A 26,138-nucleotide genomic window follows, 5' to 3' on the forward strand; every position below is an offset into this window, starting at 1 on the left:
AAGATGTGTTGTTCTGTCTCCCTCAAGCAGTTCCTTATTATCAGCCTAACTCTAATTGCTGATCCCTCAATGCTCTTCTTCATTTCCATACATTGAAAGAAGACAGGGAAGGCTCATGACCAAATTCCCAGGTACACCAACAACCATTAATGCAATATGTACGGAGACAAGCACTTGAAAATCCTCTGCCTGCCCTCTCTTGACTGCCTCATGATTAATAATTACCTTTGGAAGAATTCAAAGATAGCACATCAGCACTAAAGGAGTGCACATGGCTGGACTGTGACTCAAGAGTGATGTGTTTTAATAAAAGATCAAAATACTCTTCTCTCTGCTGATATCATTTTAGTAGAAACCACAGTACAGCAAAAGAGATCGACAGCCAAGTCAGTACTTAAATTTTTACAGTCAATATAAAACCAGACCACTTTAAAATACAAAACAATTCCCAGTCTCGTTGTTCTGGGAACCTGTTTGCTGCCAATGTAATTATTTTTGTTGAGTGTTATTTTATACTGGTATAGTTAAGACAGAATAATGTGTAAAGGCCCATTTTTTGCTATGAGCAGTATAAGCACATTTCTAGTATTACAGTTCAAGGAAACACAGAGCCTTGGAGGAGCTGTGGGTCTATGCAAAAGCAGTGGCCTGCACCAGGAAAATTTAATGTTGGGCCACTGGAAGGGGAATTAGCTGTGACCACACCCCTCCACCTCCAGGCAGACACACACACAGAGATCATTTCATCAGCAGCTCACTGAAATGTTTCTATTGTCCTGAGAAAGCCAATAAAAACAAATTGCTTGTATAATTAAATACCCTTACAAGTACTTCAATTTGAAAGAGATATTTTCATGATAGACAGCTTGATAGAAAGAAAATCTTTGGGACTGGATATATTTAGCTACATAAAAGTGCGAGTAGACTTTTGATCACACTTCAGTTCCTGCCAGCTGGAAATAAAGAACATCAGAATGTGAAGCTGTGTTCAAACTCAGGGTCTGAAATCTCAGTGACTGCAGATTGCTCTTCTACTTACAGCATCTCACTGCAAACTTGATGTAGAGTTTCATGAAGTTATCACAGTGAGGGAGACTGGAGTACAACTGGACCTGACCCAGCATGTCAGAATGGGGCTGGATGTCACACTCAATGTTCTTAATAAGACTGATCTGACTGATACTGAAATCAGATGCAAGGAGCTGCCCAAACTCTAAACATTACCTTCCACCCTCATTGTTGAAATGGTAGTCAGAGCAACAACCCATACAATTAAAAGTACCAGCTGCAATTAGAAATAGGTGCTGTCAAAAAGTTCCACAAGAAAAATTCTTAAAATAAAAATTTACCTGATAACATAAGTCCTAAAGGGTATAATGTGCTGCATGACAGCAGGGATGTGTAGCCATATTCTGATCTATAATGCAAAAACATAAACAGGTAAAGATTTCATTAATAACATTTAAAGAGAATGGTAAAAAACTGAAATACTGTTGGTACATTTGCACATACAACCCCACTTTAAAAAAAAAAAAAAAAAGGCTTTCTTGGTATTTTTTGTTCAACTTCTTAATATTCTGATTTTCCAAACTGTTATCTGAGGAATGCTTTTTTGACTTATAAAGAGGATTTGCATCTTTCCTGCTAATGAGATGGAAAATATAGACTTTGTATAAATAGTATCATACTGCCCAGGTGTCTCATTTTTGTATTTTCTGTAATTTCTTCAGTAGGAAAAACTGCAACTCAGCCTTGTGGTTTTGGGGTTTTTTTTTCCTTTTTTCTTTAAAAGTTTACATGAAAATTATTCCGTTCTTTCAGATCCTTGCAAGCCACTCCTAAATCAAGTAACATTGTTTGATTTGTGTTGTTTTGCTTCTCAGGGCTTACATATCCTATAAAATAAGATGTTTTACAAGTTGTGATTAAGCACAGTTTTTAACTACCATATTTGCATTTCTCATATTTCCCATTCTTCCTTTACCACCTTTGCAAAGCTGAATGCAGGAAGAAAATATATGCAGAAGGAAAAAAAAAAACCCACAAACCCTGAAACAGCTACTTAGCACCGCTGTGAGGTAAAGCACCAACCAAACAACTTCCAGAGGCAAAGTCAGAAGTGTCATCTGCATTTCAAAAAGGAATTCAGAGCCTGTTAAACCTGTTACTCCTTGCCAGGTAAGGGATGGAGCACAGATGAAGCAGCTGCTGCTCCTGCCCACGTAAATTCAATCATGTGCATGCACAGCCCTTGTGAAAAGCAACCCCATCATTCACTCAGGGCCCTCTGCATCCCCACCTCTGCTCTTAAAAGAATTTCAGCTTTGCAGCTGATGCAAGAAATTCTGCCTAAGGACTCAATTCCATATGCAGAAAATGTATATATTCCTTTTTTTGATATGAGAGAAAAATACTAGGCTGCAGTCAAACTTCTCACCAGCTTCTCTTCAACATTTCCAGCATTTGCCAAGGAACTTTTTGAGTCAGTTCTGACAAAAATATTTGCAGGCTTACTTTTTACAAGGCAACAAGCACTGCACAGTAACAATATAACCTACTTTGAAAGACAAACCAGCCAAATCTTCCCATTGCAAAAAAAGACCACACTTGGAATAAACTTCTGATCCAACTGGCAGCCTCAAGAAGGAAAAAATGCTAACATCCCAAAGATACAAAGTGGCACTAGAAGATGCTTGTTCTAGAAACAGGAATTAAATAACATTTTGACAAAGAATTGCAAGGATGACAAAGATATTACTGTGATTACAATTTAATTTTTAACACCATGTACTCTGTTTCAAATACAGTATGAAACACCAAAGAAAAGATATTTCTTTGTGAAATAAAATTATGAAATGTTTTTATCATTTTGTTTTTATAGCTTTCACTGTTCACAGTAATCTTCACTCTGTATTAATTCAAACTCCTAAGTTGCAACCATGCATCTGAAAACTTGCATTACACACAACCTTCAGCCTCGGGATTCAATTAAAGCATCATTTCACATGTTAGAAATGAAACTGTGATTTTGAATGTGGACTCACATTTGCATACTAAAATGTTTAACTGACATAACATATATAAAATTACATCAACTAGCATCTGTAAAATGACAAAAAATAAAATTCCATCACTTTTTGCTTCCACCCACTATTAAGGCAAAGTATTCACTACATCTGTTCTGTTCTCAAGTTTCAGAGAGTTGTCTATTATTGGTTCCTTACCAGAGGTAATTAATTTCTAGAAGGTAGTGGCTAAAGAACTCCATCATCTTAGAGACTTGAAAAATAACTCCAGCATGGATATTTCAAGGCATCTTTACAAGAATGGCTACTTAACTGCCATTCTCAAGAGTTACTACAGCTGTGAAAATGGACTTAAAGGTTACTACACACTGCACTGGGAACAAGTTAACAACTGACACTTCAGACTTATTATTGGAATAAATATCTCTACATCCCATAAAATCAAACGTGTTGGGATAAAACCAAGGCAGATTAGCAGAGTTCTTGCTGAGACCACCAATATTTTGCTCAGTTTTGTGAATGATTCTTTTTGTTTTAGTGGAGTTTGGTGTATTGGCTCACAATAGGAAACTTTTCTTGAATTATTTATATTTACCTAAGTTCTATGAATTAATTATAGAGTGAAATGATTTAAAAACAAACAGGGAAAGAGAAACATTACCTCAAAATCCTAAACTCATGTATCATTATAGAGGTGGAGAAGTATCTTTTTTGTTAATATTGGAAGGTAAAATGTATTTTGTCCAAAAAATTAGCTGCCTGATTTGGCTGTAATAAATAGACTGCATTTGAAAGGCAGCAGCAGCAATGCTTCCAAGTACACTGAGTGACATCAAAATGCAGTAAGTGGAAGAATAAAGCACATTACATATAGAACATTTTCTTATACTTTCTGTAGTGAACTGATGTATAAAAATAAAATTTAAATATAATTTTTTTTCAACAGTTTTCCTCAACTCACACAGATTTGTCAGCAAAGCCAGAGAGAGTCTAAAAGATGCTCATTGAATGGGAGAAGCTGCAGTGCTGGATGAGGCTGAGAAACAGCACTTTTGGTCACTGTTTGGGTCAAATTTCATTTTATTTGCCAGGCTTAGCCATAGAACTCCCCTAAAACTGCTGCAAGAGCCAGCTTAATGAGTTACCTACTAGAACCAAAGAGAAATGCAGAGTTGGTAAGTAAATATCTGAAAGGAGAAACTGCTGAGAAGTATTTTGCAATAGGACACATCACTAAGAATAAAGAAAATAAACAATTTATGTGGAGAAAAATGAAAACTTCCAAAAAGGGCAAAGAAGAAAGGCAGTTGCACTGATACAGGATACCCAGGAAATGGGATTTGTAGTCAGAATACTGGTTTAAAAACACACTGGGGTGTGATAGGGAGCTGCCATTCATTGTTCAAGCAGTTTTACCCCTTCTCACCAAAAATAAAACAGAAATGCAAAAATGTTTGGTTCCATGACCAAAATTTCCTTCTGAACCAGTGTAAGCTCCAAGAACACACATTTTCAGCAGATGGTTTGATGAGGACTGCACTGACAGTAGCTGGAGGTGAAGAACTCATCAGCTCACACAAAAAGGGCCAGCAGAGAACATATCTCACAAACTGAGAACATATCTCACAACCAAACATGGAGAGGTGCTGCACCAGCCCTCCTGGGCAGGTTGAAAAGGAAGGAGCAGATCATGGCCTTGGCCATTTGTCCTCTGACCTGCAAGTCAGGAATTACCACACTAAAGGATCAGGAGAGTGGGATACAGACCCCCAACACCAGCTTGATTTCACTCACTGGTTCCTTCAGAACATCTTCCTGGCAGGGCAGTATCAGCAACAAGGAAGGAAAGAAGATGTGTGGGAGGAAGAAGCTGATTTTAAGTATTTGAAATTGCAATCAGTGTCAAAATCATGTCAAATTCACTTTGTACAAGGTGTAACAAATTTCTGGTTTTCTTTTTGCCCATCCACAAGACAAGTCACAACTTCTATCCTGACATTACATTAAGTCTTCATATGTCTTTCCTCAGGGACTGGGTTTTATTATCACCAATCTCCTTCAAATCTCCACTAAAATCAATTCGTAATTCTGCCAGTCAAAAATCCCTGTGATTTCAAAATGCAGAAATGATGAAGGATATGCATTCTAAAACTGTGAAAAAAGATGATTACCTCTATGCTGCAAATGTTTATAATGGTATAAAATCACAGGAAATTGAAGAGAAAAGGAATCCACAGGCTTTTCCTTTGTTCCCCATAGGGAATAGCTAAGAAGTGAAAATGCTCTGAAGAAACTAAAACCACTTCCATGGCACAATCTCAGGGACAGAAATGGCCTCTGACAACATTTTCTGAAGCATCTTTGGGGGCTCTTACAATCCTCCTGTCTAGGTACAACTTGGAAAAGTAACTTGTGTGCTGCCAGGAGATGCAGAGGGTTTCGATAATGAAATGCTCTGTGCATGAGCAAACCTCATTCCCAACACGGGAAATTTACAGCCTTTTTATCCCTCCCTGGTCCCACAGAGTACTTTGGAGACTTCAGCTTCCTTTTATTTTTTTGTGTTCAAGTGGAAGAGTTGAAAGGGAATACTTACATTAGACACCACTGTGATAAATGCATGTGCTATAAGGAACGGCAGCGTCTCGGGGGTTCCATACTCAAAACAATCCTTCATGAGGGAAAGGCCATTTTTTCCACAAAACAGACAAACATAACGAAGCAAGTGCAATGGTACTTCTACATCCTAAAAAGATTCAAAAAACAGGAGAAGACTCAATACTAGATCATTCAGACAAACAGAAAACTCAAAAGCTACGTAAGTGTAACACAAATCCATACAGTTATGGTTATATAAAATAACCATGTAACATGGTTATTTGAAGTTTTTAGGAAATGTGCACCTATTTAAAAGCGGACAACTTACATTCATATCACAGAACGCCCCTAATATATTGCTTTCTTGAGCAGAAATATCCTGTTTAAAGAAAAAAATTAGAATTAACTCAAGCAATAAAAACACATTTATTGAACAAAAAACCAACTGCTGTTTCCCAGGTATCACAGTCAACAATAAAAAACCCAAATTCCAAATTCAGAGGAAGACACAAGCTCAAGCTTTGCTCCATTTTTCCACTGCTCCATACTTTTTACCTCTGTTAATATAAATAAATACACAAATATACTTAAGAGAACATTTCAGCAGTGTCTCTCCAAGGCTGGATTAATAGATTATTCTTCAATCCCACCCCTGTTCAGATCACCAGTTTTTTCAATAGGAATATGGCAAAGGGCATAGTTAGTCACACCAGCCTGAGAAATACAGAATAGAACCAATCCAGGGACTTTGAAATGTAATTTCTAAAAAAGATAAGACATATATACAAACGTGAATTTACATGAACTGCAGGACATCCTACAGTTAATGATTTAAAGGGTTAAAATGTCAAAATATTCACTATCATGGAAATACTAAAAAATCTTTCATTTCAACTATATTTTTACATGTAAGAAAACACATTGTACAAAATAAACATCAAACTTTTACAGGAGTGAGTTAAGTGAAGAAGGGGAAGGAATTATATCATCCTATCACTCTGGTAGCTACTTGCTGCAACAAGAAATCTGTTTTCTAGAAGCACTAAACTTAAAACAGGTTAGGAAAATAGCTTTTCTTTTTAATGTCTACAACATCCACTTGTTGGGCTGTACAGAGTGGGAAGTTTCTTTATTAGGGCTGTAACATATTGCAGGTTTCATGCACATTGCTGGGGGCAAAAGGGCACTGAAGGCATAAAAAGTGGCTGTAAAACCCAACATTGCCATGGATACTTGTAGGTAAAGCCACACAATTCCTCTTCTTCTCATCCCTCCATGCTGAACACCCAATATTGATACTCACAAATCAAATGCAAGTTTAACATAAAGTTAAGTTTTTAAATGAAATTTCCCGAATATATTTTGAATAGCTGTGTAGGAGTAAGCTTAGAACTGTACCAGAGGATGCTGGAGGCAAGCAATTTTGGATGGATTAAGTGTGATACAAACATTTTGAATTATTCAATATGCTCATATTATAGCTAAGCATTTATTTTCTTTTTTTCTTCTGCTGAACTCTAAGTCATGCCTGAACTCGTGATACTCTACCAGTTATTTTTAAAACAGCTTTGAAGGCAGTAGGTGGTATGTTTTTAAGCAGCAAGAAAAGGTGTTCAGTGCTCTGCTCATGAAAACTGCAGAAATGGTGTGAGAAATTTCATTAGTTTTCTTGAAAAAAACAGAGATTTGTTGTCAAGTGAACTGCAGTTCTTAGAATGCGGAAATCCCAAACTCACAGAGGGCTGCTGCACGAGTCCTGCAAAGCTTGGAAAAGGCTGAAGTTGAGAGACTGGGTCTGGAAATGTGATTTCTGTTCTTGCAGATGGCAAACAGAACAGTCTGAGAGCTCCTTCAACTCCAACTTACGAGGAAGTAAGAGACTTCCTCATGGGAATCTAATACAGCATTAAAACCCACCATCACTTCAGGAGCAGCTAGAGCAGCTTTCCAGGACTTTTAAGAAAGCAGGGATAGTGCTGTCCCAAAGCCACACAGCCAAAAGAAAGGGGGAATGGTTTCAGACTGCCAGAGGGAAGGGCTAGATTTGGGATTAAAAAGAAATTCTTCCCTGTGAGGATGGTGAGGCCCAGGCTGCCCAGAGAAGCTGTGGCTGCTCCACCCCTGGCAGTGCCCAGGCTGGATGGGGCTTGGAGCAACCTGGGATAGTGGAAGGTGTCCCCACAGCAGGGGTTTGGAATGAGATGAGCTTTAAGGTTCCTTCCAAGCATTCCATAATAAAATGTACTGGCTGAGGTCTGACCTGGACACAAGCTTGGCAGAAAGCACACAGATCTTCCAAGATATTCCCATATTTACTTGAAAAGGAGAAGCAGAGAGCACAAGACCCCAAACAGTCAGGGACTGCAGCTACAGACTCCTCAACAACTGATTGGGTTTCCTCTTTCATTTCAGCCTCTGTCAAGATCTGTTAAATGGTCAGGTAACTCCCTTCTGATTCATTGTTCACTCTGAGACAGTGCAGAGCTCAGGAGTGCACTCTACATTGTTGCTTCTTTATACAGGATTTTAAGAGCCTCCTTTCATAGATTCTTTTTTCCCCTCCTCTGAAGTGCCCATTCCAGGTATTTCACTTGCTGCACTAAGTATGAAAAGGATAGGGTATAAAGCACCCTGTATGCAAGGGATAAAAATATCCCATAAAGAAAAAAAAAAAAAATTAATTTCAAAATATGAACATTTAAAAAAAAAAACAACCAACCATATCTTTAAAAATACTTTGAGTTCACTTTGTTTGGGATTAAAAATACCAACAAATGCCCCTCAGCACCAAAAACATTGATAGATTTTAAGAAAGGTATGTACATGGCTCTTCTGGGTACCAATTAGGTTGTGGTTGTCACTCTCACTTTAGAAACATTGTAAGGAAAATCCTTAGCCCGTAAAATTTAAGGAGAGATCTGTATGATCCTACAGGCAGAGACACCTTTCTGACTACCAACAGATCTTGCTATGCTGTTCATTTTCATGCAACTTCATAAACTCTTGAACAAGGGAAAAACCTCCCTCTACCACATGAATGTTTTCCTTCTCCACCATAGTCCAGTGTGAAATGGCTTTGGCAAGCAGCTGAGAAGAGGATTAGACTTCAAGACTTGTCTGCTGCCATTAAGAACAAAGCCCTTGGAGGTGTCTGCAGAGCAAAGGAGGAGGGAAATATTGACCACTAATGGTTACACTGGGAAAGCCTTACACTGGAAATTCTTAAATGGCAGCCTAAGAGGCCACTGCAGGCACAGCAAACCCTCAATGGATGTGGTAACTCCATGAAACTCAAAATTCAAGAATCTAAAACTAGGAATTTCTCAAGTCAGTGAAAGCAGAGACTGAAGCCTGCTCTGGATCAGCAAACTTCCTGGGCAAAGGAAATGTTTAGTGGGAAAGGGAGAGCTACACCAGCTTCTCCCAACAAATTTTTGGCAGATTCAGGCTGTTCTGGGATCTGTTTAACTTACAAGTATAGCTAATGCACTTAAAGCAGAGATTTTTTATTTTAGGATCTCTTGAGGACTGAAACCAAGCCTGATTTAAAACAAGAAGTGCTCTTATTTCTGGGAATAATAACTTGTCTCAGTTCAGCTAAGATGTGTTCTAGACTGCAATCCAAAATTAAATTCTAAACCTCAGTGAGTCACTCATGGGAGCAGAAAGTTTTGACATGAAAACAGTAGAATAACAGAATCCTAGCGCTTCCCAGCTACAGAAAATATTTTAGTAAGAAATATTTGTAAGAAATACTATTGGTATTTGTTTGTAAGAAATATTATTGATGCTGGGACCTTTTAAGCAAAGTAAAAAAATCTCCCCTCCAAAAAATGTACACAAATATGGTAGGCTGGGACACCTCCATAATCCAGACCTGAAAACACACAAAGTCTAGCAGAAAGGAAAAAAAATTCCCTTACCTGCCTGTACCTCAGGAAAGTAATTTCCTTTCTCAGCTTCCCCTTAAGTTATGTTTTTAGGATAGCTAATGAATGTATTTGATAATTCAAGTGATGTATAAGAGATGATACATATATTATATATACATTAGTATGTCTGGAGCGATGGGCATCATCACAGCACAGCAACCTACAACAGATCTGGGTCTAAATCACTCCAAGGCTGCACACCAAGGGAAAAAGAAATCCCATCAGGCACCTGGAGATTTTCTTTTGATCGTTTGGAAGTGTAATTCAAAGAGAAGAAAAAAAATACATGAAACAGTAATTTAAAAGAAGCAAGTGTGATAGTCCATAGAAAAGCTGTTCAGAATTGTTCATTCCACATTCCTCTGAAGCCAGTCTTAGTACACATCCCACAGGAGTGCATAAATCAATTCACTTTATATCTATACAGGTATACTTGAAACTACCTCTGTTAACTTATGCCCATATGGTTTGGAGAAGAACAAGAACCAAAATCCAGCCCACCTAAAAAACCTGTTGTGTAGGGGGTTTTAATTCCTTTCCTTTAATTTATTTAATTTCCTTTAATTTAATTAATTTCCTTTAATTTCTTCTCAAGTAGGGCAGCATTCTTTCAGTAAGAACTGATCAGATGTTGTGACCACCCTAATCTGACCTATATCTGACTCAGCATCTTCTCAATTTGGACTTAAGTTTATAAAGCAAATTTCAACATAAAGAGCTCCAGTGAGCTCCCACAATTCTTTAAAAATAAAATAAAAGGAGTGAGTTAGCTGCACTTTAATTCTCCACTTTGACTTTCTCAGAAGTTTGTTGGATAGAAGCTTTTCCTATACAGTGAAATGTACATCTGATTTGCATACAAATATTGTTAAAATAACTCTTTAGTTATCATTACACTAACACAAGTTGATCAAAAGCCAACCATTCCAAAAACGTATTGTTTCCACTAGGAAATGCTAACAACATCATATTTATTTCAGAAACTGTGAATTAGACACGGCAGGATTTTGGATTTAGGTTTTTTTTAAAGGAAAATAGGGAAAATATGAATGGCAGCCACAACAAATATCAGAGAGAAAACTCAGCACCCTGGAACAAAGCAACCTGTGTAGAGCTCAGTTATTCCAGTTGATTAACCAGCTGTTCTAACAAGCTGTGTCTTGCACAAAGTTTAGTTTTTGAAGCTTTGCTTCTACAACCACAGATTGCAATCAAATAGTCCCCTTTTTGCCTACCTGTTATTGCAACAGCACAACAGTTCAGTTCCAGCCAACATATTATCAATATCATCAATTATCAATACATTACCTGTAACAATTAAGCATAAAGTGGAAGAGCATGTGCCACTTATAAAGTTTCTCTGAAAAGCTCTACTGAAGCTAACAGCAACTAACAGCAATCTGCTCATTAATGAGAACAATTACCCTTTCACCAAATAATTCAAGATAGACACAAAGAGAAGATATACCTCTATTGTGGGGTGAGTATTATGCTTATAAGCTGTGTACAGAGGAAACTGAATCTGAAAAATTTTTGCCACACACAGCAGCAGCTTCTCCTTCTCATCAGTACTCCATAAGTTAAAAGCATCTGTGTTCTTTGCGGGCTCCTCCTCGCTCAGGATACAAGTTCTTGCGGAATCAAACTTTTTCTCTAGAGGTTTTTGTCGCTCTCCATTTTCTTCTTCTTGAGACTCTCTTTCTACATTCAGGGGCTCATCAGCATGATTACTCTGCTCTGGCCATGTTGAATCTATATTAATAGTGCAATGTTTACAGAGCTGGTCCCGCAGAGCTTGGACTTGGGCAATCACTAAGTTAATAAGCGCACAAACTACTTGGTTAAAGATCTCCAGATGTTTATACTCCTTGAAACAGCACAAACATTGTCTGTAAGAAAAGAGAAAAAAAAATAAAATAAAAATTCCTACGGTTAAAATCAGGTGGGTACTTAACCAAGAGAACTCTACACATTAAAACAATTAAAACAACAAGTTATTGACAAGCATCATAAAATAAAGGAAATCCAAATGAAACAGACTCTCCCCAGCAGCAAGTGGGAGTCACCCTCCTTAAAGCCTTGAGAACACCCCATTATTTCCAAATGCTTAGCAAAACTATGAAGTCCCTATTATCACTTATGAAGTCCCTGTTATTATTTAGCAGCTGCTACAGCAAGAAAAAAAAAAAAGCAGAAAAAAAGTCCTGTGGGCAAGGTCACTGTGTTACTGAAGAAGTCACATTTTTCAGTATGTTTCTGACTCCATTTCCTCATCTGGTTTTCTCTATTGCTCTTCACAGCAATAAATCATCCTGACATGCTTGTCAGCTGTGTAAGAACTCGTTATTGTTATTTTCAAATCAACAGGGCTGCAAAGTAATTTTATTTCTAATGAACTATTTAAGTTCACTTCCTTTATCTGCATTTGGATGGTGATCCCATGCACACCGATATCCTTTATCCATCTAGGAAAAAGCAGCTCAAGTATCTCCAGTACTTTCTTCACTTGGCAGGCTCAGAGATTATTCCCCTGCTTATCTACTGACACACTGTAAACTGTAAAGAACAAGAGGGGAAAACTACACCATCCCTTTGACAATATCATTAAAAAATCAATTAAATCATTAAGTTCAAAAGCTGTAATGTAATTCTAGTTGTGGGCAAGGATAACTGTGGATGCCAAACAGATGCTGGGTACATAAACCCCTGAGGTAGGTACCCTAAACCTATTGTCAGGGAATAGTCGCTTTTCCATACAAACAAGCACCTCCCTCATTCTGACAAAAAAGGTGAAGGATATTCCTGTAAAAGGATTTAAATCCTGGAGAACACAGAACAGAAAGCCATCATTGCACTGTCCTCACTTGCTGAAGAACTAAATTAAGGCTGCATGCTTGTGACAGGCTCTGGGAGAGGGACTCTGCTCTTTCTGACTCAAACTCTACTACACAAACTAACTGCTGCATAAACTGGGAGCTGTCTTGCAGCAGAGATGTTCTCCATCTCCTGTTAGACAGAGAACAATGGACTCCAGCCCACAACCAGAGTTCTCAGATATTAAAATAATATAAAACCCATGTGTACCACTTAAAAAAAATCATCAGTAAGTAGCAATTATTTTTTCTGCCAATACAGCATTTAATTTAGAAACTGGGATTAATAAATGATAATTTTTAGGGGGGAAAAAAAAATCAAGAGAACCCAGAGCTATGACAGGTAGAGGGTGCTGCCTCTCTTGATGGAACGCAAACATGCCCTTGAGGTACAGCTCTTAAAAGCACATACTTTCTGAATACAGATATTTATTTTTTTCAGTGGGTTAGACAAAAAGGTAACATTCAGGATTCCCTAATTCCAGCAAAGATACGGTGACTGAAGCATCCAAACCCCTTTGTTCCACTTGTGCAGGAAGAAAAAATCCCTTTAATATTGTGTAAATGGAGTGTGCCTTTACCCATGTGAAAAACATTCTTGTCATTTACTTGTAAATGTACTTTCATGTTAACAAATGACAACAAGGGACTGCAGGCAAAACCCAGTGTATCCTCAAGCATTTATCCTGGGGGAAAATTATGTTCAAAAGGTCCATCACTTATGCCTACAAATTACTGTCCCACTTGAGAGCAATAAATCATCCTCAATAACAATGAAAAGTCTGGTGAAGGCTCCTCATATACTGAAGAATTCTTTTCCAAACCAGAGGTATGCGCAAAACCTCTAAGTCTTCCTCTGTTGGAATGTGAGGTTCACAGGAAGAAGAGCTCCACCAAAAATTGAGGAGATCAATAAAAAGTGAGGATTCTACTTCTTTGAACACAACAATTTCCAGAAGAAAACTACAAAAGAATGGCTATGTGGAGATGGAAGAAAAAGGTGCTCTTCAGGGTAAGCCACCAAGTGATCTTCTGAAGGAAAGCAGTTTTAAACTACAGGCAACAAAGTAAAAAGTAGTTGTTAAGGAAGGCCTCAAACCCACAACAAGCAGAACTCCCAAAAGCTGATTTGGCAGAGTAGGGCCAGGACATGAAATTAAATTGTCAAGTAAAACTCCTTCCTGTGGCCTCTTTGTTAGATTCTCCTTTTAACAGCTTAAGGACTGTTCTCTAGGCTCTTCCAATATAAAACCACTACGTGTGAAAGGAAACCAGAAGAAAATAAAGAGTTAAATACTATCCAATCTTTTTTTTTCCTTCAGGTTGGATTTGTCAAGCTGTAGAACAGAACGAAACTCTGAACAGATGATGACCTGGAAAACTGGGTTGCAATTGTTCTCTGACAAACTTGGCATCTAGGACCTGTCAAGAAATGTCAGGAGGCTGGTTTCTGTGCCTGCTGTTTATTTTGATTTAAAAATTCCTTCTCTGTGTATAAAAGCACATGGCAAAAGAAAATGAACTTGGCCTATAATTTTTGGGCAAAATGAGGAAGAGGAAGTTTCCTTTCACAGATATCCAAAAGGTGACATTCTGTTTTTTTTCTTTTGGAGTCTTCTAAATACTCGACTAACGTTGTCCAATTTATCCTCTATGCTTTTCCCAAAATTACTTATGATTCAGTGGATTTAGTTTGGTCTTAAAACTACTGCTGAGCACTAAATTCCAAATATCTTCACTGTAGATTCTTTCTATAAAGTAATATCCATACATTTCCCTGTGCTGGAAAAAAATAAGTAGCTGTGAAGTAATATATCATCATAATGTAATTATAACATTACTTTAAAGAAACAACTCAAAACAACAGTAATTAAAATACTAGATTAAAAAGAATAATGTAGTTGATTCAAGACAAAAACGTGCAAAGCATTTGATCAGTTCAGTAGCTATGGGCTGCAATCCCCATCACCTTGACTCAGAGTATTAGAACATGCAGAAAAATTTAACATGATGGCTCCATTCAGTCACCTTTACTTAAATTCTTCTTACCCTACCCTGCCTTTGCAGAAGATGGGTCACAAAATTTCATGTTAAAGAGCAAGACACATTGCTTGTACACAATTATTACAACATCCAGAATGCCAATTGCATTCAAAATATGCTTTGCCCAAAATGCACTGGGTAATGAGTTTATTTTTATTTTCTAAGTAGTAAAGCAGTCTTTATTCTCCAGGTATCACTTAGCTACACATTAATAATTTGCTAATTCTAATCACTCTAATTCTAATCATATTTTAAAAAGGGAAAACTGTTGTTCACATCCAGCATCCTGAGCATTCAAACTCAATCCAAAATTACCTTTGCGTCCATGAATTGATGTAAGCAAATATCTTGAGGGCATGTTCCTTTCTGAGCTGCAAAGCATCACCACCTTCAATGTCTGATACTAAAGAAAACAAAACCAAACACATTAGGAGGAAAAAAGCCCCAACGTGCAGCTGTTCTGTCTTAATTAGAAATTACCTTTGACAGCACAAAAAAATAGTTTACTGAAGCAAAAACATGTAAATTTGGTTAACCAAAGTTTAGATGCAAGTGACTTGAAAACTCAAAGTGCACAATGTTCTTGAATACCGCTGCAAAGTTCATGATTGAGAACAGACCCTTCTTGTAATCCTATTTTTATGAAATATTCCTCAGAAGCGTTACTGGGAACTCTTGATTGATGTGCACTTTCAAGTATGAACTTTCAACAACTTTACTCATTAACCAGATGCCTTGGGTTTGACTTTTTGTTTTGCTGGGGTTTTTTTTCCCCCCCAGATTTTTAAATGTCTGCATTCTGAGATGACCCTGAGACCTCAACTTCCTTTTCCTGATCAGATAAAGACTGGGAAAAACAAGCAAACAAACAAAACTCAAACCACAACAAAACTATCAAGATAAGAACAATGTGCTGTGTACATATAAGGTTATTTCAGACTGAGCTGATGATTATTGCTTTCAAATATAGACACATCTATCATGACATTTAACCATAATGAATCACTAATTGGCAAAATGATAAAGGCTTACCACATTTATTACAGGGGAAACCAGAACAGTTCTGTACTGAGTTCAAACCCTGAATGCTTCACTCAGGGATTATCAAATGTCCCACTTCCGTCTAAAAATGCTTCTATACCCAAATAAGGCCAACATCAGCAGGTCCAGAGCTCCACTCACACAGCACCTGATTATATCCCAGGGCACTGGATTCTGTGGCCACACACCTTTCCTCAAGTACCAGTGCACAATGCTTGCTTCCTCCTTGTCCTAAATTTCCAAACATTTGTACAATTATCTAATTGCTACACAAATGAAGGTTAGCATTCTTTTCAAGTAGATCTTTGCATTTATAACACATCTAAGCTTTCATCTCCACATTTCACTTGAAATTTCAAGTATTACACACTCACAAATCCACTTCACAAGCAAACTTTGTGGGAAAGGTTCTGGAACAGCAGTGAGCTCTTCAGCATCCCTGCCTCTACCTCCTCTCCAACCTCAGCCTTGAAAGGTCCTGGGTGATCCATCCATACAGGTTTCCAAAAACTAAAGCTAATGAAAGTATGTGGGCATGGATCAGAAAGCAAAGTTCAGAAGAAAACCACTTCACAGAATAATCACAATGAACAAATACTTATGACTTCTTTGAAATAAGGATATCACGCATGCACATACATTCACATTTTCATACATATGCATACATACAAATATAAAAACACCCAAAAAGCCTCTGAACAGGATACCATCAAACTTTAAAAACCACTTTTCTGTCTCACTCCTATAAGGCTCTAAAGATCCTACACAACACTGGATAAAGCTCAAGATGGAGAAGCAGACTAAAACATGGGTATCACTCAATATCACCTTTTATTTTAAATACCACAAATTACCAGGGCAGTTGACTTTCTGAAAGCCAAAGCACGGCACTGAAGAAACCAAGAACTCCATCACACAATTTGGGTCAAGCTTACCACAAAAGACAGATCCTTAGCTATAGACAGTACCTAAAAAAAAACAAACCCCAAAAAACCCTGCCCAGCATCAAAGGTTCACAAAACCTCCATTTTCCCAATTTTATGAGCATTGTTTCACTAGATGAAGTCCTTTAAACCTGACCAAAAAAAAAAAAAATTGTTGACAATTTAGTAGCAACAAAGCTGATTTTACCTTGTAGGATCTTACACATACACTTTTAACACTTCCCTCATCCCCACATCACCCCACTCTAACAAGTGGGACAGTAACTCCAACTTCCAGAGCAGCGTTTTCATTGCAAAAGTTTGACTCACTCCTAGATTTCCTTCTTTGAGATTATAAAGAACCGAAAGTTAAGCAAACTGGCTCCTTAAAAGCTACAATTGCCATGTAAAGAAGACAGAATAGAGAAGTTATGGAAATGCTGAAACTAATGCCCCAGGTCAAAAAATGGGGAGGTATTTGCACAAGTTGGAGAACCTGTTATTTTCCTTATTATGCATTCTACATCTCACACACTGACCAACTGGTCTTATTTCTTAATCACTGATAATTAATACAGTGGCTACAGATGCGATTTCCCTTTGGGTTTCTGTACCTAGAAATAATATTGGGTTTACTCCTGAAAAGACAGGATGCTCCAAGCAGGAGGAAGCACACTGAGGCTGCAGTTTTCCATGGAACATAGCAAAGTCTGTGCCACCACCAAAAGGTGCGGTGACCCATGTGGAAGGGCTTCTCCTCCTGGGCCTAAGCTCAAGTCCTCTTTTGCTCCTTAGCAGAAATTATCTTGTTCAGTTAATTTGTGTCCTCAGAACCAGAACTTCAATCACAGTCCTTTGAGTTCCTCTGAGTATCAGCTCTGTGGATACTCTTGATTTTACAGCACCTCTGTTTAGGGGCACATACAGCTCAAAGTAGAGATGCAATTGGTTCTGAAGCATTTCAAAGAATTTTTTAATTGAAAAAAGTACAGCTGGAAAAGCAACAGGAATAAACACACTCATTATCATTCCTGGGTATTTCTGATTTCTATCAATTCTGTAGGAAATTCCTTGCTGCACAATTTCACTTTCAAATGATGATGTTTGACTCTCCTTTTAAATTAGTTCTCTTCTACCTTGAAGGGGTCAGTAGATAACCCAGACTCATTCACTTAAGAATAAAGCCTGTCCTTTATTCTCTCCCATACTCCAGCATGCTGCCATGCCTCAGAACCTCCTCAACCTGCTGCCTCCCCACTTTCTCACACTTTCACTGTTTCAAATCCAGCAGTAACAATCTTGTCAAACTTTTGCAAAAACTTCTATTGCACCAAGCCTCCTGCCTGCAAATTGATGTAGTAGATAAGACTTCTCCCTAGTTTCACACCTAGTGAAACACTGTGGGAAACAGTGATTCCCACAGGATACATAAAGTTATCCTTGAGTCCTCCAAGAGCCTCCAAACCTCATCAAAGCAGCAGCCTGAGTGCTCTCATGAATAAGAATTGATAATATGTGCTCTAGAGCTTTCCAGCCAGGCATTCCAGGATCTCTAAGTTTCACTGTCTCAGCAGTGGCAGTCCAATCCTAGGCTCAGCTCCTTCCTGTCTGCAGGGGCTGCTTCTTTCTCCAGGCACTCGCAAAGCAGCAATGTTAGAGATTCTCTTTCCCTATCTCTGAGCTCAACTTTCTCTAAATTGCTCTACCAACTCTTTCTGCTCAGTTGAAGCCTCTCAGACTTTCCCACCCTCCAGTCCTTCCTTTTTCCTCTTACATGCACACCAACACCTTTCACCCTGCACTCGATGCAATTTCACAATCAATATATCCCAGTTCAGACCCACACTACGACGGCATCTGTAACCACACATTTCAAACAGCATCAGCATTCCAGAGTAGGAACTGCACAAATCCAACTGGCCGATCCAGCTGAAAACTACTCACATTCTTGTTGGCTTTGTAAGCCGAGGAATACTCGGGCTGGCACTTTATGAGCAGGGGAAGCTGGGAAGGGAAGTGTGAGGAATGTAAAGCTGGGAGAAGTAAACACCTTTGGAGTAATCGGAGTTGTAAAATTGCCCCGCCCCATCTGGAGCAATTTCACCCCCATATTGCTCATCTGTGGGCAAAGATGTGGTTACTATTAGAGTCTCAAAAATCCAGGATATTGAAGGCTTTAAACACAGAACTAACTAGCAGAAAGAAGGAAAACTAGGATGCAGGTAAATTCCAGCTAAATATATTCTACCAATATAATGCAGGAAATGGGGTCTTTCCACATACTTGCAAGGTATACTCATCTCACTGAGTAGTCACAAGATGGTTTACAGATCTTTTTATCACAGTAAAACCACAGAACAAAAAGCTGAGCTCATAACTAATGTGATTTAATATCTTCTAGTGTATAAGTTTTCAGATATTCTTAAAAAAAAAAAATCAGACTGACTTAAAGTGTAATTGTTTATTCAAGCAGCTGACAAGAAGCCAAAACACACCATGGTCAAAGTAAAAATTTAAAACATTTCACAGAAAAAAAAATAAAAAAGGTATTTTCCTTGCTGTTTCCCCTCTCTCCTGTTTTACTTGGCTGGCCCTAAATGAAAACTTGGGTGATTTACCTAATCTTTCACAGAAGGGTGATTTGCTAAAAGTGTGTTACAACGCTACAAACAACACAAGCTCCCCAACTCATAAAGACCCCTATAAATAAATTGACTAAACCAAGAAAATGACAGAAGATGAGAAAAATACAGATCAACTGCAAAGAACAGGGCAATACAATTTCAAAATACAACTGTGGCCAAAGGAAGCTAAGCTCCTAAGTGCATTTTTAGCAAGAACTTGGGAGCTAGAGGAACACACTGTAATTAGACCTCAAGGACAACCATCATGCTGGACTTGCAGGGAATATCTTATATCCAAAGGTCACTTATCATACCAAGTACAAAATCAAATGGCAAGCAAAAATAATCATTTTTAAAAGCATACTTTCTCTACTTCCAGCAACAGACCAGAGTCAGAAGTAAATAATACAACACTCTAAGATCTGTAACTCTAATTTCTCTATATACCAAACTGTGACAAGATCCAGTTGCATATGGATTGTGCTCCCTCCCCCTCCTCCCCCAAGCCTCATCTGATACCAGCTTCTCATGGGAAAGCCCAGATCACTTGCAGAATGAACATTATTCTCAGAAATTGGTCACTGATACCGAATAAACAGAGGAAATGAGCCATACACTAAACAAAGCAGCATTAGGAGCAATAATACTAATCTTGAAAGAAATCTTTATGTATATACATATAAGAATGTATAACTTTTTGTGTACCATTGCTCACACAGAGAACCAGCACATTTTTTTCAATGCATTGGGATGTTTTCAGTGATTAGTAGGGGGTTTCTTTTGCTTAGGATCAACAGTATATAATATGATAGCCACAGAGCTCAGCATCTCCCATTGCCTTTCTCCCTTCACCTATTAGAATTACTTTTTTTTTATTATAAAGAATTCATGACTGCCTTAGATTGCTTCACCAGAGTTCTTCCTGACCTTTATGGAGCCATCCTTGACAAGTATTTCATAGGACAGTGTCAGCTTGAAGTTCAACTGTCCAAACTTCCCTACAACTTTTCAGTGAGGGAAAAAATCTCCTTTCTACTTCTTAGTCACCATAACACAAAAGCACCCCAGAATACTGAGTAGATACACATAATCAAAGAGAAACACAACTGCAGAAGGAACTAGAAAATACAGAAAGTTAATTCTTTGGTATTAGAAATACTTGTTCAAATGCCAGAAACAATCAGATCAGTAACCCCAAACTCTACCTCAATAAAATTCTATAATGGCCTAGTTAAGGTGCTTGTCTACCTTTGATGCTACCCTGACGATCACACACATCACACGACTAGAGCACTACAGATAACTACAACCATCTCCACCCCATAACACACCTCAATTCATTTCAATCTACATTGAACTCTAAACTTTTTGTATTTGTAAATATTGCAGTCTGGTAAATAAATTGCTTTCCTGCAACTTTTTGACTATGAAGTATACAAATATTAAATATTTTGAAGGCAACATAATGGCTTAAAGACAGGAATTAGCAACTTTAAGACTCTCATTTCCTCAGAAAAAAACTAACTGTGATAGTGTCAGACACAAACTTTAGAACAAAGGCAATTTCAACAAAACTGGCAATGTTTGTAAGTCTAAGCAATATTGTGTTCTTAAGAATGGAAATACAGGAGCTACTCAAAAGAGCAAGGAAAAAGCAGTTTCAACTGGTGGCCCAACATCATCTGCTGGTTATTCAGCACCTGAGTAATTCCTCAGAGCCACCCTGCAATCAGAAAGGCCTGAGGAGTTTTAATTCAGCATTCCAGTGCACAGCATAGAGCAGAATCAGCCTTGGTATGTTCAACCAGACAGCACTTCCAAGATACAACTTCACCAGAACAGGGCAAATCAGCTACCTCAGGTAACTGCTGCCTTTATCTTCTGTTTCTCTGCAAACACCAACAAGTTCTCTCTTTGAATCTCTACATTTCCCTTCCCATCCCACCTCCCTATCTTCTCCAGCAAACATCTGTTCTCCTTTAATCATAATAAGTTAAATGCAGTCTGGAGCAAAACAGCAGCAGCTGGTTCTGGGCAGCTGCATGCAATTTAAGAATTGGCACTTTGCAGGAGTGATGCCACCCTGAAGTTTTTTCATCATGCTAGGCCACATTTGCTTTGGGTTAAAATGCCCCCTTTTAGAATGGCTGCAAATGTCCACCTAAACCAAAAAATAAATCCTTGAGATCATCTTCAGACTTCCACCTTCTCAAAGAGAACTTGCCACATTGTTTTAAATGCAGTCAAATGCCAATTATCAGAAACACACAGATTTACCCAGCACACTGGAGCTGCTCCTACCCAGAACTACCCTAGTGAACCACAATCTAAATAAACTCTAAATAGACACAGCATCTCACATGCAGAACAGCCGTGCTGCAGCATGAGCCAGGCCAGGTTTAGCAGCAGCACCACACCTTGCACACAAAGCCAAGCCTAAGTTACTGTATTATGTAAACTCACTTCTCCCTCTCAGTGAGCCACAGCTCAAAGTTTACCAATACTGAATCCACAGATGCCTAACAGTGGAAATCTGGCCAGGATAAAATGGGAACGTGAAACACATAGTTCAGGCTGGGTTATGCCAATGAGGAACAAGCAGTATCCCATGCAGCACTGAGTGGCTTGGATACAGAGAAGTAGGAGACTCCACTCCCATCACAAGTTCAAGGAGCAGAATGAGCTTCCATCAGTTAAACACTCTGTAATGCACATATGGCCTTTTTGATCAAACACCAGTAGGAAATGGGTAAGACCAGCTTGTGGGATATCTGGCTGGGAATGGAATAAACTGGGCCAAACTGCATCTTGCTCTGCTGGCCCAAGAAGATTGACCAGGAGTCTCCACATTGTCCTTTTCACACTCCCAGCTGCTGAAAGGGCTCCCTGGGCCCAGCAGGAATGCACAAAGCCGCTCCTGGCCAGTGGGATGCCCAGGCTGCTGCACTTCCATGGGAGGCTGGCAGCACAGCAGGGCTGAGCCTGGGTCCAGCAGAATACATCAGCACTGGTTCCATGTCAGTCATGTCAGACAGCAGTCCACGAAAGGATCTGTGTGATGTCTGCACTGCACCTCCTAATGTTTCTGTTATCTTGGGATTCTCAAGATATTGCAGTCTTCCCTCTCCAGGGAAAGGAAAGTTACATATTACTAAAGAAAAAAAGCCCACAAAGCAATTTCAAAGCATCTGTGCCACTCGCTGGAGTTTAAAAAACAACAAAAAAGTGGCAGTCTTATTTCAGAGTTGTATTTTAACTCAGTGTTGTGAATTGTCTTTGACTCCAAGACAAGATGTTACAATTCTGGGAAGACTGTGGTTTTTTGCTTTGTATTGAAGGTGTCATAGTTCCTCTTTTAATTAAGAAAAAACCCAACAAAACAAAACAAAAAAAAAACCCAGCTCAATTTAGGCAGTATTTCCACAATCAAGTCTGCCTGACATCACCAAAACACATACTAGATGTGGAAAGTCAGGCTGCCCATCATAATATTTTGACAACAGCCACTGCAAGTTTCTTAAGGAATCAATGCAGGATTGGACAAGCGCTGCATAATTTGAGCATTTCCTAGCATATCACTAATTATCCCAAGGTAAATTTCAAAGCTAGGGCTGACAGTGTCAATGCCAAGACTACTGCTCAGATAAAGGATTGCTCGCCTTCAGTTTACAAGAGAGTACTTGCATTCTTTCCTTTCAATAACATAATGTATCAGTACTTGAATGACTCTGGGTTTGAATAATTCTTCTCTAATACTCCAGGTCTGAACTTCTTTTAAAATACTACTTTTAAGGTGAAGACACAGAACTCAGTCTATCAAACTATAAGTAGAACCAAGATTTAATTGCATGAACAGGGTTCCAAAAACTAAAGAGGTTTTCTATTAGTTTTAAATAGCAGTAGCAAGGAATGCAAAAATTAAAATACCTACTCCAGGAAGCACTCTATTTCCAAGGGAGAACTTCGCAAATTAGTCCAGCTGTACTACTTGGCACGCTGTGAATCAGTTTTAGACAACAACAGCAGCTTTCCCCCACAACCAGAAAGAAAAAGCTCACAACTGAGCCACCCTGGCCCATGAGAAGCAACAGATTACCAGTAGATTTACAATAAAAGCATGTAATGACTGTGCTCCAGGTTTCAGGGACAAAATCTGAGAGAGGCAAATATGATTAATTCATTTCTTACAGAGTATATTTAAGCCTGCTTAAACAAGGAGATGAGAGGTAAATGGGCAATGGGTCATTATCCTCAATGGAGCTTCAGGCAGTTCATTGAAAGCCCAGGCAGAGCTTGCTCAGCATTTGAACTCCAAGGCTTTATTTGTTTCCATCAGCACAGGTGCAAGCAACACTCATTCAGAAAGGACAAAAAAATTCTAAGAAAGGGCAGGCTAGCAATGAAGTCACTGTCTCTCTCAACTTTCAGATATACACTCAAATTTTCTACTCCTTTGTGCCAGATAATCTGTATTTAGTAATTCTCTCAAGCACATGGTGTGCTAGGTAATTAATTGGCTAAAACAATTATTTTTAAAAGCTGATAGGCTGAAAAAAATAAGAGAAGTAAGAGATGGCTGAAGGCAATGCACAGGGTCCATACAAGTACATCCAAGAGAGCAGTTAAGTTTCATGACAAGCATCCCCCATGACCAGAAAACATATTCACAGATCTCATTTTGATATAAACAAATGTTTTTACAGGTCTCCTATCAGCAAGTACACATGGGGCAGTATCTGTAGCTGTGGCTACACTGAGTTCAAAGCCAAGTCACTCTGGAAAGACTCAAACTGGCACTGCTGTTCAGACCCACCAAGTTTCCAAGATGCTGATGGAAACTGATTTCAATTTCTGATCAGCTTGATCAGTCTGCATCTACTCTAAATATTACATCAGCAGATCAAGCACTGACACTCAGGACTTGAAATACTCTGGCACAAGTTTCACTTTAAATATTAAGGAAAAAAGGTAGCTCAGAGGTAAAAGTTGTTCAACCCTAAGTAAACCAGCAACAGTTTGTTGTAAACTGTGAACGAAGTCAGAGACCAGTGAGTACAGACAAGGATTTACTGCACTGACCGGCCTTCAACTAAGCAGAACTTATTTTTATCAAGCTTTTGAGTTCACACTCCCCAGTGTTATCCCATAACAGTTCCAAGAAGGAAGAATAAAGTTTTCAGTCTCTTGTATCAGCTGTTGCCTGCAAGCCCAGAGTGCAATCCCACCACACACCTCCTGTCCAGAACACAGGTGCCTTCCACAAACAGCCCATTTCCCAAATTCCTCAGCAGATATGGATATTCTGCCCCCTCTACAGCTTTTCTGGAGCTGCCCTCCCTAGCAAACCCCTCACTGTCCATTTCCAGCACTGTTCTCAGCTCCTCTGAGCAGACAGAGCACAGATGTGAAAGCACTGTCAGTTTTGTTGATGCCCACAGAGTTTAGAGTGAAATCTGATGACAAGATTTGCAAAGAACAGAGACTACAGACAGAAAATTACTCTGAAAAATAACAGTTTTTCAGTTCACACCCACTTAAAAGTAATTTCACTGCTGGTGAAAACCATGGGGTTTGTATCGAAACCTAAATTATGAAGAATTTAATAATTATGTGTCACAGAATAATAGAATAGGCAACTGAGCACTTCCTGAAGATGAAATTAAATTCTTGCTAAAAATTATCAAATCCCCCCAAAAATGAGCCAAGAAGCACAAAAGATAAAGACAGTGAGTGTTGAACAGCACAAAGCATGTTTCGATACACAATTACATGGATTAAAAACCCAAGTGAAAGTCAGTGCAATGAATTGGAGGCTTCTTCAAAAAAAAAATGTAGAAAAAGGCAAAAAAAGTTTTGCCACTCACTTCTATGATAAGAACCAATGATGTGCAGGGATGCTGATCCACAAACGAATCTCAGTTGTCACAAGTTTATCAAGTCTTATTCACAGCCCTTCTACAAATTAGCTAAAGAAAGGTCAACTCCCAAAGGTGCATTGTCCACAAGGATTTTTTTCTGACAAGTTTCAACTTCTTCCACCAGTTCCAGCTGGTTCCAGCACTAAATCTCATGAGCAGTTTTATACAAATGCACTGAACTGCAATGCATTTGCACCAGAGTTCCCCTGAGAAGCTCACTGTCCACCAGACGTACTGGATCTGAACTCCAGAAATAAAACTTTGTAAATCTACAACAAGCTGGATATTTTTACTAAGTGTTAAGAACACCACAGAAATCCTCATAGTTGCATGTCCATGTTTAGCATTCAGATGGCAAATCAATTCCCATACAAGGAAAGGAACAAAGTGGAAAGAATGGCTTCTCACCTCTTCACATTTTCAAGAAATTGCCAACTTGCTGCACAAAATGAAAGAAGAAATCACCTCAATATAAGCTTAAACGACAGAAATTAAATGACCACAACTCTGTTTAATTGCAGCATGCTGTTACTACAAGCAGTACTGAGTAATCAGCACAACCACTTGCTCCTGAGGATGGTAAGAATCTTTTTCACATTGTTCCAGCATCCAGACACAACTACAAAGGTGTAGCTTGGGCTGCAGAAATCCCTATTAGCTACCTGAAAAACTCAGAGAAGAAAACAGATGAAATAAAAGGAAGCAAGAAGTAAACATTGATCTTCCCTCCCAATCACTAAAATGCCAAATCACAGCCTGCTCATCACTTGTACACAGAACACGATTCCAGGATTTGCTTTTCTGACTCAATGTTAGTTGAGCACAGAAAGATGGAAGCAAACTGCAGTGACAGAGAAATCAAGTAGCAAGGAATTAAAACCTCTAACATAGAAAGTCTGTGTTAGCAATGACACAGAAGAAAAACAAGAAGGAATTCTATGAATTAAAGAAATGGGCGAGGCTCATGATGCCCTGAAGTGTCTCCACAGCAGACAAAAGCATCAATCTCCCAAAGCCATGGCATCACCTCCAAGGCAGGCCAAGGGAAATGGAGCCAGGTCTGCTCCCCAAGATCCTGCCCCCTGAAGCCCAGAGTGACAGAGCCCGAGCACCTGCCATGCCCCACGACGCTCTGCACCACCTCTGCAGCCAAGGACAGC

The 26,138-nt window shown here is 38.8% G+C and overlaps 1 protein-coding gene across 11 annotated transcripts in view; it reads right to left on the reverse strand.

The window, feature by feature from the left end:
* USP34 (ubiquitin specific peptidase 34) overlaps positions 1 to 26,138 on the reverse strand; it is a 110,213-nt gene that overhangs the window by 78,069 nt on the left and 6,006 nt on the right. For all 11 annotated transcript variants that reach the window (XM_033513178.1, XM_015620865.2, XM_015620867.2 and 8 more), the window contains exons 2-6: positions 14,788 to 14,875; positions 11,025 to 11,445; positions 5,953 to 6,003; positions 5,623 to 5,772; positions 1,350 to 1,417 (exon numbers count right to left, since the gene is read on the reverse strand). In XM_033513178.1, coding sequence (XP_033369069.1) covers positions 1,350 to 1,417; positions 5,623 to 5,772; positions 5,953 to 6,003; positions 11,025 to 11,445; positions 14,788 to 14,875 — 778 coding nt within the window. The remainder of the gene's footprint in view (positions 1 to 1,349; positions 1,418 to 5,622; positions 5,773 to 5,952; positions 6,004 to 11,024; positions 11,446 to 14,787; positions 14,876 to 26,138) is intronic.

The sequence above is a fragment of the Parus major genome, chromosome 3 (genome assembly GCF_001522545.3).
Source record: "Parus major isolate Abel chromosome 3, Parus_major1.1, whole genome shotgun sequence".
In the NCBI taxonomy this organism is placed as follows: Eukaryota; Metazoa; Chordata; class Aves; order Passeriformes; family Paridae; genus Parus; species Parus major.